Source organism: Salvelinus namaycush, chromosome 28 (genome assembly GCF_016432855.1).
Source record: "Salvelinus namaycush isolate Seneca chromosome 28, SaNama_1.0, whole genome shotgun sequence".
Taxonomy (NCBI): Eukaryota; Metazoa; Chordata; class Actinopteri; order Salmoniformes; family Salmonidae; genus Salvelinus; species Salvelinus namaycush.
Window position 1 is genome coordinate 28576277 of NC_052334.1, and position 12321 is coordinate 28588597.

At 43.0% G+C, this 12321-nt stretch overlaps 1 protein-coding gene across 1 annotated transcript; it reads left to right on the plus strand.

Annotated features, from left to right (window-relative positions):
- Nucleotides 1–1442: 1442 nt before the first annotated feature.
- Nucleotides 1443–10069, plus strand: LOC120023311 (serine/threonine-protein kinase PAK 6-like). Its single transcript, XM_038967333.1, has 8 exons — nt 1443–1646; nt 3817–4455; nt 5036–5569; nt 7654–7787; nt 9126–9252; nt 9345–9470; nt 9637–9771; nt 9902–10069. Exons 1-8 carry the CDS (start codon nt 1443–1445, stop codon nt 10067–10069), a joined length of 2067 nt encoding a protein of 688 aa, XP_038823261.1.
- Nucleotides 10070–12321: the final 2252 nt, after the last annotated feature.

A 12321-nucleotide genomic window follows, 5' to 3' on the forward strand; every position in this document is an offset into this window, starting at 1 on the left:
CCAGAGAACCAGGCATATGGAGCGAAAAAAGTAATGTACTTTCTGGTTATTTCAAATCTTTCTTTAATCAAACTCAAAAGACAAACACTCCTTAAAAGCCTTTTCGTGTTTTAGAGTGAAAAACAAGGTCCCCGTCTAAAATCACAGTCAGGTCTACCCTGCTCTGTGGTCCCCGCTCCATCCTCAAGCCCACCCACCCCACCTCCTGCCAGCCTCCCTCACGCTATAGTGTCCCTGTCAGAATTAAATTCCTTCCCAGCTCCACATTACGTACATAGGGAGAGCACAGAATGATACACTTATGCAACACTTAGCATATTAACCTTCTGTTTGAATTATCCTTGGAGGGGGGAGATTGGGATTGTAGAGTGTGGGAGGGGAGGCTGCCAGTGTGATGGCCTGCTGAGTTATAGAATGCCGTAGTAGTGATTTCCTAAACTCCCACTGTGTCACAATGCATCATGGGAGATGTGCCATATTCAACTGAAGGCACATTTGTTGTGTTACGTATGACAACGTCATTAGCGTGTCATGCCAGCTTGTTACAGTGGGCCACCGGCCATGTTCCCATTTGATGTTCTAACAAACATCCACCAGCTTTCAACAAAACATGTTCTCCAACAGCACTTTATCAAAGAGCAGCTCAAATGACCTATTATATTTTCAAGAAAATACGCACGCATAAATGTGGGTGAATTATATCCTAGTACAGCTAAGGACATTAGATGTAATGTAATTGATAACTGTCTTTGTGGTAGATACACATGAGAGACATGACAGCAGTGTCCTTGGCTTACACTATACCACTCCACTGTCAGTGCAGAGGGCTTTATATCTAAAGCTTGAGTGGTTACTTTCCCTACAAGCCAGAAAAATTCATGCTCCTTCACTAGCATTGGAATGGGGATGGGATTATAGTGGGTAGACTGTAGCATAGTGGGTAGACTGTTAGTGTGTTTTCCTCCCTCTAATGCTCTGAAAGCCTGTGGGCTCTGGCGAGGCCGACTGTGTGCTCGTCAGTAAAAGGGCACAGAGAATGAAACAGCCTTAATTGACCAGATATCCTTCATTACACACAGGCTTACAAACCCAATGCACTCTGTCCCCCTAAGACAAGTTCTAAAGCACAAAGGCCAGTGACAGACAGAAAGACAGTCTGGAAGATGGAAAATGTTTTTTAGACAGATAGATTTGAGTTTATTCACTTGTATTTTGATTTCTGGGAACGTACTGCATCTGATGATTGCTTAGTCACTTCGGCGTACACATTGATGGATAATAAACTGTTCATAGATTAAAGGAGCTGTAAGTGACTTTATCAATGGTATTAACAGTACAGTAGATGTTAAGTGTGCTGCAGATTTAGAAACATGTTATATATATTTCTTGTCTATGCAGGGCCATCTTGAATTTGGCAAGCTGTCACTTTTCTGGACCTGACCATGTTTCGTAAGAAGAAAAAGAAGAGGCCAGAGATCTCAGCACCAAAGAACTTTGAGCACCGGGTGCACACCTCTTTTGACGCTAAACGAGGCTGCTTCGTGGGCCTGCCAACCCAATGGCACAGTTTGATAGAGAACCTCCGCAGGCCCAAGCCTATGGTGGACCCCTCCCGGATCACCCCAGTTGAGCTCAATCCAAAGAAGGTACTGGGCCTTATTCTCAGCTCAACTGGCTGTATGCACTGGGTGTCTTTTTCTCTTGATGTATTTTCCAACAGATTAAAAAGAGTTGAAAATGTATAGGATTTTATTTCTGAGAATATTCCAGTATTAGTGAGCCTCAAAGCCCTCCATCAAAAGCGTTTATAGCAGAGGCTTTCTTACTACAGTACAGAGTCCTGTACTGCAGCAGAGCACTGTGGTGGTCAACACTTTGCTGTTCTCCCTGTCATATTGCTTTCTTATCTATCACAGGGCTCAGCTAATGACCCTGCTGTGTACACTGACTGTACAACATGAATCCTTGGAGGGCTCCAAGATTTATTACTCAATGCAGGCAATTAATAACGATCCATGGTGCCTTCCCACAGAAGTCACGCTGAGGAATAGAAAGTGCAGGTACAGCAGTGGAAATGCTAGTGAGCGATAAAGCCTGCAAATCTAAAGATTTCTGCGCTAGACTGAATGCTCGTGCCGATATGCCCCTTAGAAAAACATAACACATTTTCATTACCACCAGTGGATAAGTTTGAGCTTTGCGTTTCAGAATCTCCTTGTCAGTTTATGAAGCAGAGTCATGGTTTTAATGGGATCATCAGGATTGGATTGGTAGTACAGAGGAGTCTTGTGTTCTGTAAATGATGTAGCCTGTATGGCAGAGGCAAAGGTTGGAGAGGTTACATGAAACATGATCACATTTGCTACATTTGAACAATAATGATGCATTCTGTCCTTTGTAAAGGGTATGCAGTGGGATGTGAATTAGTCTTCACGTGCGTAGATCTACACACATGAGTGCGCTGGGTGGAGTCAGACATTTTAGAGCAACGTGCACCTTTGGGTAACCTGATACCTCACCCATCCCAAATAGCAACATTCATCAAGGTGTGACAGAGGTTTTCTTGTTGTCTTCTCATTTCTTGTGAAAGCAAAAGAAAGTCTGTCTTGTCTTGTCTTCCCCTGCTGGCAAGTTGGCTAAACATTGCAAGCTAGCTAGCCTTTTAGCTTCCCACATCTCATGTGATATAATCGGATTTATAATTAAATAATATGGCCTGTCAAATATTCTTATACTTGCCAGTGTAACCTACAACAATATCCCAATTTGATATGCTGCTTCAATGTATTCACTCCCATATCATCTAAAAATATCATGTCATACTTTTTTTGTCACAGAGAAGAAGAAACAAGCACTGCTTTTACATTTTCAAATAGCCTAGAATAAAGTTATCACTTCTAAACAAAATACATTTTTGTGGGGATTCTAATAAGCCTTTAATGTTGTTTGGTTTATTGTTTAAATAGTGGCTGAGATTATATGTACTTATCAATGCAAAATAGGTTACTTTGATACATAGTCTATAGATCAGATCAACAAACCATGCGAGCTTCAACGCTGCCCCCATGGCTACGCGAGGAATGATACAGCGCTTTACAATTTTAATGTGGTGTGGCACGGGAGTACGTAGAATGTCTGAACACACTACACGGAGCCACCCCTTTTGTGACAAAAAAACGACATTGTGACACTGGGTCCGTCTTCATAGGGTATACATAGCCCTTAAGCTACCTGTGCAGCTGTGAAAGCAGACTAGAGCACCATACCAAAGACAGAAGCATGGAAGACTCTCACAACAGTGAACATGACTTTTCTTTACCCAGAGATTGAGTAATCAGCCAATGGGCCTATTCTCTGATATGTTAAACTGAAGGGCCTTCTGCCAATGCATTTTTAAGTCTGTGTCATCTTGTTCTGTCAAGGCAAGTTAATGCTCTTTCTCTGGGTGCTGCTAGATATTTTACTTGTCAGAAAGAATCTGTCAGTTTTTACCGTTTTTATACAACCCACATTACAAAATAGAAGCGCCTGCATACAGGCCAAAATATGAAATCACCATCTATGCTACAAAATAAACATGCAATATGTAGATATGTCCTTCCAACATATTGCCAGCAAAACTAACTGGGAAAACGAGTTAAGTCTGGATTTTTGAAGAATGCCAAAACTTCCCTTTCAGACTCAGAGTTCTAAAAATAATCTTCCAGTGACAGTTGTGTCACCCTCTTTATTCCACACCCAAATGCACAGGCCTCTCAGTATGTTATGATCATTCCAGTCAATGTGGTTGGCTGAACATAACTGCTCTCCTTTCAGACCATTGTGCGTGGGAGTATGATCGGCCATGGAGACTACATCTCAGCCATGATCTCCGACATGAGCAGGCTGTCCGTGACCAGCTCCAACTCCCTAAGGAAGAGCAGCCCTTCAGGCAGGAAGAGGGCCCAGTCCCTTGGCAGGCTGGGGGAGGTGAAGGAGGGGGACACCTACCAGTATGAAGACCTGGGAGAGGATGACATAGAGCAGCAGCAGTGGAGGGACAGGGCTCATAACATCCACAGTGAGAGTGGGATGCCCCAAATGGGCATGAAGAAGAGCATCACCCTGCAGCCCAACGGGGATCTTCCCAGGGCTAAGTCCACCTACGAGGTGAGTGTCAGCTCTCTGGAGGGACCCCCGGTTCCATCCCAGCCCATACAGGTGCCTATTAAGGGGGCTTATATTAGCTGTGAGGTGGGCAGTCCCACAGAGAGACTGATGGTGAGGAGAGACTTCCAGGTGCCAAGGGTTATGCCACACAACCAGAGGCCCTTCTCATGCTTCTACAACCCAGCCATGGCTGTCCAGCAGCCCCATCCTGATCATGGGCGTCACCCCCCTCCGGAGTACCGCACCAACCTCTACATCCACTCCCACAACAGCCCTAGCAGACCATACTCCTCCTACGACCTGAAGGTAAGCATGTCACTTCATCATTATCTCTCATCTATATTTGGACATTGTCATAGCTTAGCTGATGTAATCAACTATGATATATTATTCACAGTCATACGTCAACCAATTTCTCGATTGCTCAATTAATGCTGTTGTTTTTTCCGAGGTGCTAAAATGTGATTTGTGACTTTATTGCTTGAATGTGCTTGTAAACGTTGAGAGATGCTATCTTTAGCAAGATCTCAAGGGTACTTTGAGGTACCTACAGGTGTAGGATCTTAAGTTGACCTATATTATCACAGCAAAATAATCCTGCAGCAACAGGATTTGAACGTTAAGTCCATAGTGTTGCTTGATCGGTGGTTAGGCTATTCACTGGTCAAAAGTAGGCTTTATGAAAAGAGCAAAAATTCTCAGCAACAAAAGAGTGATCAAATTAAGATCCTATATCTGTATGGCCTTTTAGCAAGGGGCGTACCAGGTGAAGTGAATGCATAGTGTGAGAGTAAAGCACTGTTATTTACATCCAGTAATAAAGCAGGGGAGGGACCTTGGGAAGACAGCCAACTCTCTCTCTCTCTCTTACTCTCTCATCATCCAGGCAGAGTCAGCTCTGAGGCACCACCAGTCAGGCTTCCTACCCAGCACCCCCAGCAGTCCCTTCATGAGTGGCATCAGACCCCACAGGACGGTGCGCTCCTCAGCCAGCTACACCCTGGGACTGTCTCCCAACATGGGCCTGAGACTCAATGGCCCTGACCCCTTTTTGAGACACTCAGGCTGCCCTAATGCTCCCTTCCCCAGGCAGGACAGCCCCTCTCAGCCTCGGCCCTCCCCCACCGGCTCCCTGGCCACCAGCCCCCCAGGCACATGCTCCCCTGCTTTCAGACCCCCTCAGCACCCCCAGAGGCCGCCACCAGACCCCCCCAAGGTGACCCATGAACAGTTTAAGGCTGCCCTGCAGATGGTGGTAGACAAGGGGGACCCTCGGTCGTACCTGGAGAACTTTGTGAAGATTGGCGAAGGTTCGACGGGGGTGGTGTGTATTGCTCGGGAGAAACACAGCGGCAGGCAGGTGGCCGTGAAGATGATGGACCTGCGGAGACAACAGCGAAGAGAGCTGCTTTTCAATGAGGTATGAAGACCTCCAGCCAACACCATCCTCAATGACCCCCAAAACCCTCACAACAACACCCCAAATCACCAATAAATCACGTTGGATACATCATATACATACAGTACCAGTCAACCGTTTGGACACACCTACTCATTCCAGGGTTTTTCTTTGCTTTGAAAATTTTCTACATTGCAGAATAATAGCGAAGACATCAAAACTATGAAATAACACATATGGAATCATGTAGTAACCAAAAAAGTTTAACAAATCAAAATATATTTTATATTTGAGATACTTCAAAGTAGCCACCCTTTGCTTTGATGCAAGATTTGCACACTCTTGGCATTCTCTCAACCAGCTTCATGAGGTAGTCACCTGGAATGCATTTAAATTAACAGGTGTGCCTTGTTAAAAGTTAATTTGTGGAATTTCTTTCCTTCTTAAAATGTGTTTGAGCCAATCAGTTGTGTCGTAACAAGGTAGGGGTGGTATATACAGAAGATATCCCTATTTGGTAAAATAACAAGTCCATATTATGTCAAGAACAGCTCAAATAAGCAAAGAGAAATGACAGTCCATCATTACTTTAAGACATGAAGATCAGTCAATAAGGAACATTTCAAGAACTTTGAAAGTTTCTTCAAGTGCAGTCGCAAAAACCACCAGTGTTATTATGAAACTGGCTCTTATGAGGACCGCCACAGGAAAGGAAGACCCAGAGTTACCTTTGCTGCAGAGGATAAGTTCATTAGAGTTAACAGCCTCAGAAATTTCAGCCCAATTAAATGCTTCACAGAGTTCAAGTAACAGACACATCTCAACATCAGCTGTTCAGAGGAGACTGCATGAATCAGGCCTTCATGGTCTAATTGCTGCAAGGAAACCACTAGTAAAGGACACCAATAAGAAAAGACTTGCTTGGGCCAAGAAACACGAGCAATGGACAATAGACCGGTGGAAATATGTCCTTTGGTCTGATAAGTCCAAATTTGAGATTTTTGGTTCCAACCGCCGTCTCTTTGTGAGAAGCAGAGTAGGTGAACGGATGATCTCCGCATGTGTGGTTCCAACCATGAAGCATGGAGGACGTGGTGTGATTGTGTGGGGGTGCTTTGCTGGTGACACTGTCAGTGATTTATTTAGAATTCAAGGCACACTTAACCAGTATGGCTACCACAGCATTCTGCAGCGATACACAATCCCATTTTAGTGGGACCATAATTTGTTTTTCAACCGGACAATGACCCAACACACCTCCAGGCTGTGTAAGGGCTATTTGACAAAGAACGAGATTGATGGAGTGCTGCATCAGATGACCTGGCCTCCACAATCATGCGACCTCAACCCAATTGAGATGGTTTGGGATGAGTTGGAACGTAGAGTGAAGGAAAAGCAGCCAACAAGTTCTCAGCATATGTGGGAACTCCTTCAAGACTGTTGAAGCTGGTTGAGAGAATGCTAATTTGGCTAATTTGATGAATCTCACATATAAAATATATTTTGATTTGTTTTTGGTTACTACATGTGTTATTTTATAGTTTTGATGTCTTCACTATTATTCTATAGTGAAGACATCAAATTAAGAGAAACCCTTGAATGAATAGGTGTGTCCAAACTTTTGAATGGTGCTGTATATCCTATCTTAATTTGATCTCTCTGTTGTCGCAGAAAATATCCCTTCACAGCAGGAAATGCACATTGTAATGTATTCAAGATTTTAAAACGTTTCTAAAGTTTATAATTTACATTTTAAAATGTCAGACTTGATTTATTCTAACAAGAAAATTATCACCCCCTACAAAAATGTCCATTAATTATAATCCACATAATAATTCACATTTCTTGTTGCTGCAGGATTATTTTCTGGTTGTGAGAAACTGGTCAAATTAAGATACTATATCTGTAACAGAGCCCACCTGTTATCAATTGAAACTGCGGGGGCACATGCCCCCTTAGATCCAGCTAGTCCTTATTTTGCCCATCAGTTAGTTATTGTCCCTGACAATACTACACAAAGATCCTATTTTGCCCATCAGTGCCCTCTTGAAATCATCAGTAACATTATGTGACACCTCTGTTATCAACTGTATGTGTTTGTCCAGGTGGTGATCATGAGGGACTACCAGCACAGGAACGTGGTGGAGATGTTTAAGAGTGCCCTGGTGGAGGAGGAGCTCTGGGTCATCATGGAGTACATAGAGGGTGGAGCACTAACCAACATCGTGTCTGAGACCAGGTATGGAGACACAGCACAGACCTGACCTACTCCCCCATAAACAATTGGGGGCAAATTGTATTGAAGGAACAATGAAAAGTAAAATATAGTCATTTTCAAGAGACAAGAATTCAAAGACTTGTGTGACAGAATGATAAAGCAAAATTCGAGTCATGTCTTCAGTACCTATTTTCACCATTATGTGGTAGTGTGGTACTGACTGCTTAAGGGGACAGGCACCTAAGCACAGTTGCTTTCATTCTCACTGATACTAGAGCAAAACACTGTGTCCTCCTATGGGAAACTATAATCTGATAACATAATTAGATTTGTGCATGTTGAAATGACGTGATTAATTTAATTTGATCCAAAAACACGATTCAATCTATGCTCCCATGCTGTTAAATATATCAGAAACTGTATGCATAAACAAATTGTCAATGCATATTAACACTACCTGTCAATGTATTTTAAATTCCAAACTGAAAGTTGACACATTCTCACTACATAGATAGGAGTTGACCCCAAAACCAGGTATCTAGAGACATGGGGACAGAGTGCATTTCTATCTAGCCAGCTGACATATTAAAATGGTCCAGATGGAGTCAGTAATTTTCATTGGTTGTCAGAACCCAAGATTAGTATTTGTTTTGATTGAACTGTCTGGAATAAAACCCCTTTGCTAAAATATACCTCCTTTATACTCCAATCCATCCCAAAATAAGTTTTAAAAACAATCAATATCGTTCTGGAAGCCTTAAAGGAACAATCTGCGATTGCTACTTACATTTTTTAACTTTTAAATGAATTATATATACCTATTGATTCTTTAAGAATATAACTAAGAATCTAACTTAGAAAGAGCATAGTTCAACTGTCGTACCCCATCAGAACCCAAAATCTAAGCTTGTTTTACTCCATTTATTTGTCAAAATTATATTTCTAACAAACATTGTATAGCCTCAGAACATGGTCAAAACTATAATTTTTTATATCATGGATGGTCAGTCCTTGCATGCATAGCTCTGTCTATGAATTTGAGAGCTCCAGCCCCATCCCTCAGCTATTTACCAGAACAGTGGTGTTCAGGAGTGGTGTTCAGGAGCCTGATTTGTCATTTGAACTGCAGATGTGTGCTAAGGTATTTACTGAGGAGTTTCTGAAACACAGTTCTTCAATGTTCAAAATCTCCTAGTCTTTATATTCAAAATGCATAAACGTGATACTCTGAATGCACATAGTCATCTGAACCTCACCTATGCCACCATTAATTTATAGCATCACCTGGGTGACACAACAACAGCCATTTTGCAGTGCAGTTTTGAGTGTTGTGTGTATCTGTGTCACTCCCCCATGCAGGCTGAGTGAGGAGCAGATAGCCACAGTGTGTGAGGCTGTGCTGCAAGCCCTGGCCTACCTTCACTCCCAGGGAGTCATCCACAGGGACATCAAGAGTGACTCCATACTGCTAACAATGGATGGGAGGGTAAGTCTTTTGAATTCAGTTGAGAGAGAACACACCTGTTTATGTATTCATAACTGTTGATAATTGAATTGTAATGCTCCTGTCCTGTACAGATCAAGCTGTCAGACTTTGGGTTCTGTGCACAGATCAGTAAGGACATTCCCAAGAGGAAGTCTTTAGTAGGAACACCATACTGGATGGCTCCAGAGGTCATTTCTAAATCTCCATACAGCACTGAGGTGAGAAAGAAGATATTCAAAACTACTCTGTATCATAACTAACTGTACAGGTATATTACTGCATACTAACTGTGTCCAAACAAATACTCATGATGTCCAGTATTCATGTGCATGTCAACACTGCTGATATACAGTATACTGTATACTGGTTTGTTGTGTCTGTCAGGTGGATGTGTGGTCTCTGGGCATCATGGTAGTTGAGATGGTGGATGGAGAGCCCCCCTACTTCAGTGAGACCCCCATTGCAGCCATGAGAAGACTGAGGGATGAGCCAGCTCCCACCGTACGGAACACAACCCAGGTCAGAGGTCAAACAGAACACATACAGTACATAGAGGGATACTCTCTTACACATGCACAGAAACACAGACACACACATTTTTTCTCTATTTCAACATGTCTGCTGAATTAGCTTGGACTTTACACTATAGGTATCCCCGGTGTTGAAAGACTTCCTGAACCGTATGTTGACCCGGGACCCAGTGGAGAGGGCCAGCGCCACAGACCTGCTAGAACACCCCTTCCTCCTGCAGAGCGGCTCCCCGCAGTGCCTGGTGCCCCTGGTGGAGCAGTACCGCAAGCGCATGTCTCACTGCTGATCCCATGGTGGACCCTGATCCCTGATTACTACTGTACCCACCCTGAGTGTGATCTGCCCAGGCCCAACCCACCCAGTACCCATCCCAGTGTGGGAGCAGCACCAGAGAGCAGATCCAGACCCAGAGATCCTGGTGCTGTTACAGAGCTCATGGCATCAGGCCTGTAGGCTTGGTAAACAATGGCACAGCATGGGCCTAGAGACCTACTGTAAGAAGCACTTTAGCAAAGAGTTGGTGTAGTGAAACAGTAGCATGCAAACAAACAGTATGCCTAACTCATTTCAACAACGTCTGGTTCTACCTGTGATAGACAACATCCAATGGGATTCCTCCCGACACAACACCAATCTAGCATTGGTGCATTATATACAGACTTGAAATCCAAGGGAACTGTAAACTGCATTGTGAACTTTTACTGTAATTGAGCAGTTTCCCATCGTAGTGTTTGGATAATAGTGAATTTTCAGCTTGTGCTATACTCAAGGTATGGTAGCTCATGACTTGGAGAGAAGCTTGATGTTACATACCTCTACAACCATATGGGACACTGACTGAAGTTCACCTTGTCAGTAAACAATTTGCATGGCCAAATGAAGGCAGACCTGGCCTGATCAGAATGTTTAAAACATGCTACTAAGAGATGACATGAGAGACCTGCTGCCAGTATCACCATGACAAATGTGTAGATGAAGGGATGGCTGTTTGTTTTTATTGTGCTCAAGGAATCATGTTCCTTTTAATATTTATTCTATTTTGCTTTTCCCGAAAAGTGTTGTGAATGGTTTGTAACGTGAAATTGCAAATAAGTTTTCAGTTTAGAATATCAACTTGAAATGTAGCAGATGAACAAATAATGTAAATACATCCTGTATATTAGGACTTACTTGCAGAGCCACTGTACTTACACTACCGTTCAAAAGTTTGGGGTCACTTAGAAATGTCCTTGTTTTCCATGAAAACACACATGAAATGAGTTGCAAAACGAATAGGAAATACAGTCAAGACGTTGACAAGGTTATAAATAATGATTTTTAATTGAAATAATAATTGTGTCCTTCAAACTTTGCTTTCATCAAAGAATCCTCTTTTTGCAGCAATTACAGCCTTGCAGACCTTTGGCATTCCAGTTGTAAATTTGTTGAGGTAATCTGAAGAAATGTCACCCCATGCTTCCTGAAGCACCTCCCACAAGTTGGATTGGCTTGATGGGCACTTCTTGCGTACCATACGGTCAAGTTGCTCCCACAACAGCTCAATAGGGTTGAGATCAGGTGACTGTGCTGGCCACTCCATTATAGACAGAATACCAGCTGACTTCTTCTTCCCTAAATAGTTCTTGCATAGTATAGAGCTGTGCTTTGGGTCATTGTCCTGTTCTAGGAGGAAATTGGCTCCAATTAAGCGCCGTCCACAGGGTATGGCATGGCGTTGCAAAATGGAGTCATAGCCTTCCTTCTTCAAGATCCCTTTTACCCTGTAGAAATCTCCCACTTTACCACCACCAAAGCACCCCCAGACCAACACATTGCCTCCACCACGCTTGACAGATGGCGTCAAGCACTCCTCCAGTATCTTTTCCTTTTTTCCGTGTTTCACGAATGTTCTTCTTTGTGATCCGAACACCTCAAACTTAGATTAGTTTGTCCATAACACTTTTTTCCAATCTTTCTCTGTCTAGTGTCTGTGTTCTTTTGCCTATCTTAATCTTTTATTTTTATTGGCCAGTCTGAGATATGGCTTTTTTTTGCAACTCTGCCTAGAAGGCCAGCATCCCGGACTCGCCTCTTCACTGTTGACATTGAGACTGGTGTTTTGCGGGTACTATTTAATGAAGCTGCCAGGTGAGGACTTGTGAGGCGTCTGTTTCTCAAACTAGACACTCTAATGTACTTGTCCTCTTGTTCAGTTGTGCACCGGGGCCTCCCAGTTCTCTTTCTATTCTGGTTAGAGACAGTTTGCTCTGTTCTGTGAAGGGAGTAGTACACAGCGTTGATGAGATCTTCAGTTTCTTGGCAATTTCTCCCATGGCATAGCCTTCATTTCTCAGAACAAGAATAGACTGACGAGTTTCAGAAGAAAGTTATTTGTTTCTGGCCATTTTGAGCCTGTAATTGAACCCACAAATGCTGATGGTCCAGCTACTCAACTAGTCTAAAGAAGGCCAGTTTTATTGCATCTTTAATCAGAACAACAGTTTTCAGCTGTGCTAACATAATTGCAAAAGGGTTTTCTAATGATCAATTAGCCTTTTA

Excerpts from the sequence above, each read along its gene's own strand:
- LOC120023311 (XM_038967333.1), top strand. The coding sequence starts at position 1,443 with ATGTTTCGTAAGAAGAAAAAGAAGAGGCCAGAGATCTCAGCACCAAAG. Across the intron at positions 5,570-7,653 it reads GAGAGCTGCTTTTCAATGAG|GTGGTGATCATGAGGGACTA; the intron begins GTATGAAGACCT and ends GTGTTTGTCCAG. Across the intron at positions 9,471-9,636 it reads AATCTCCATACAGCACTGAG|GTGGATGTGTGGTCTCTGGG; the intron begins GTGAGAAAGAAG and ends TGTGTCTGTCAG.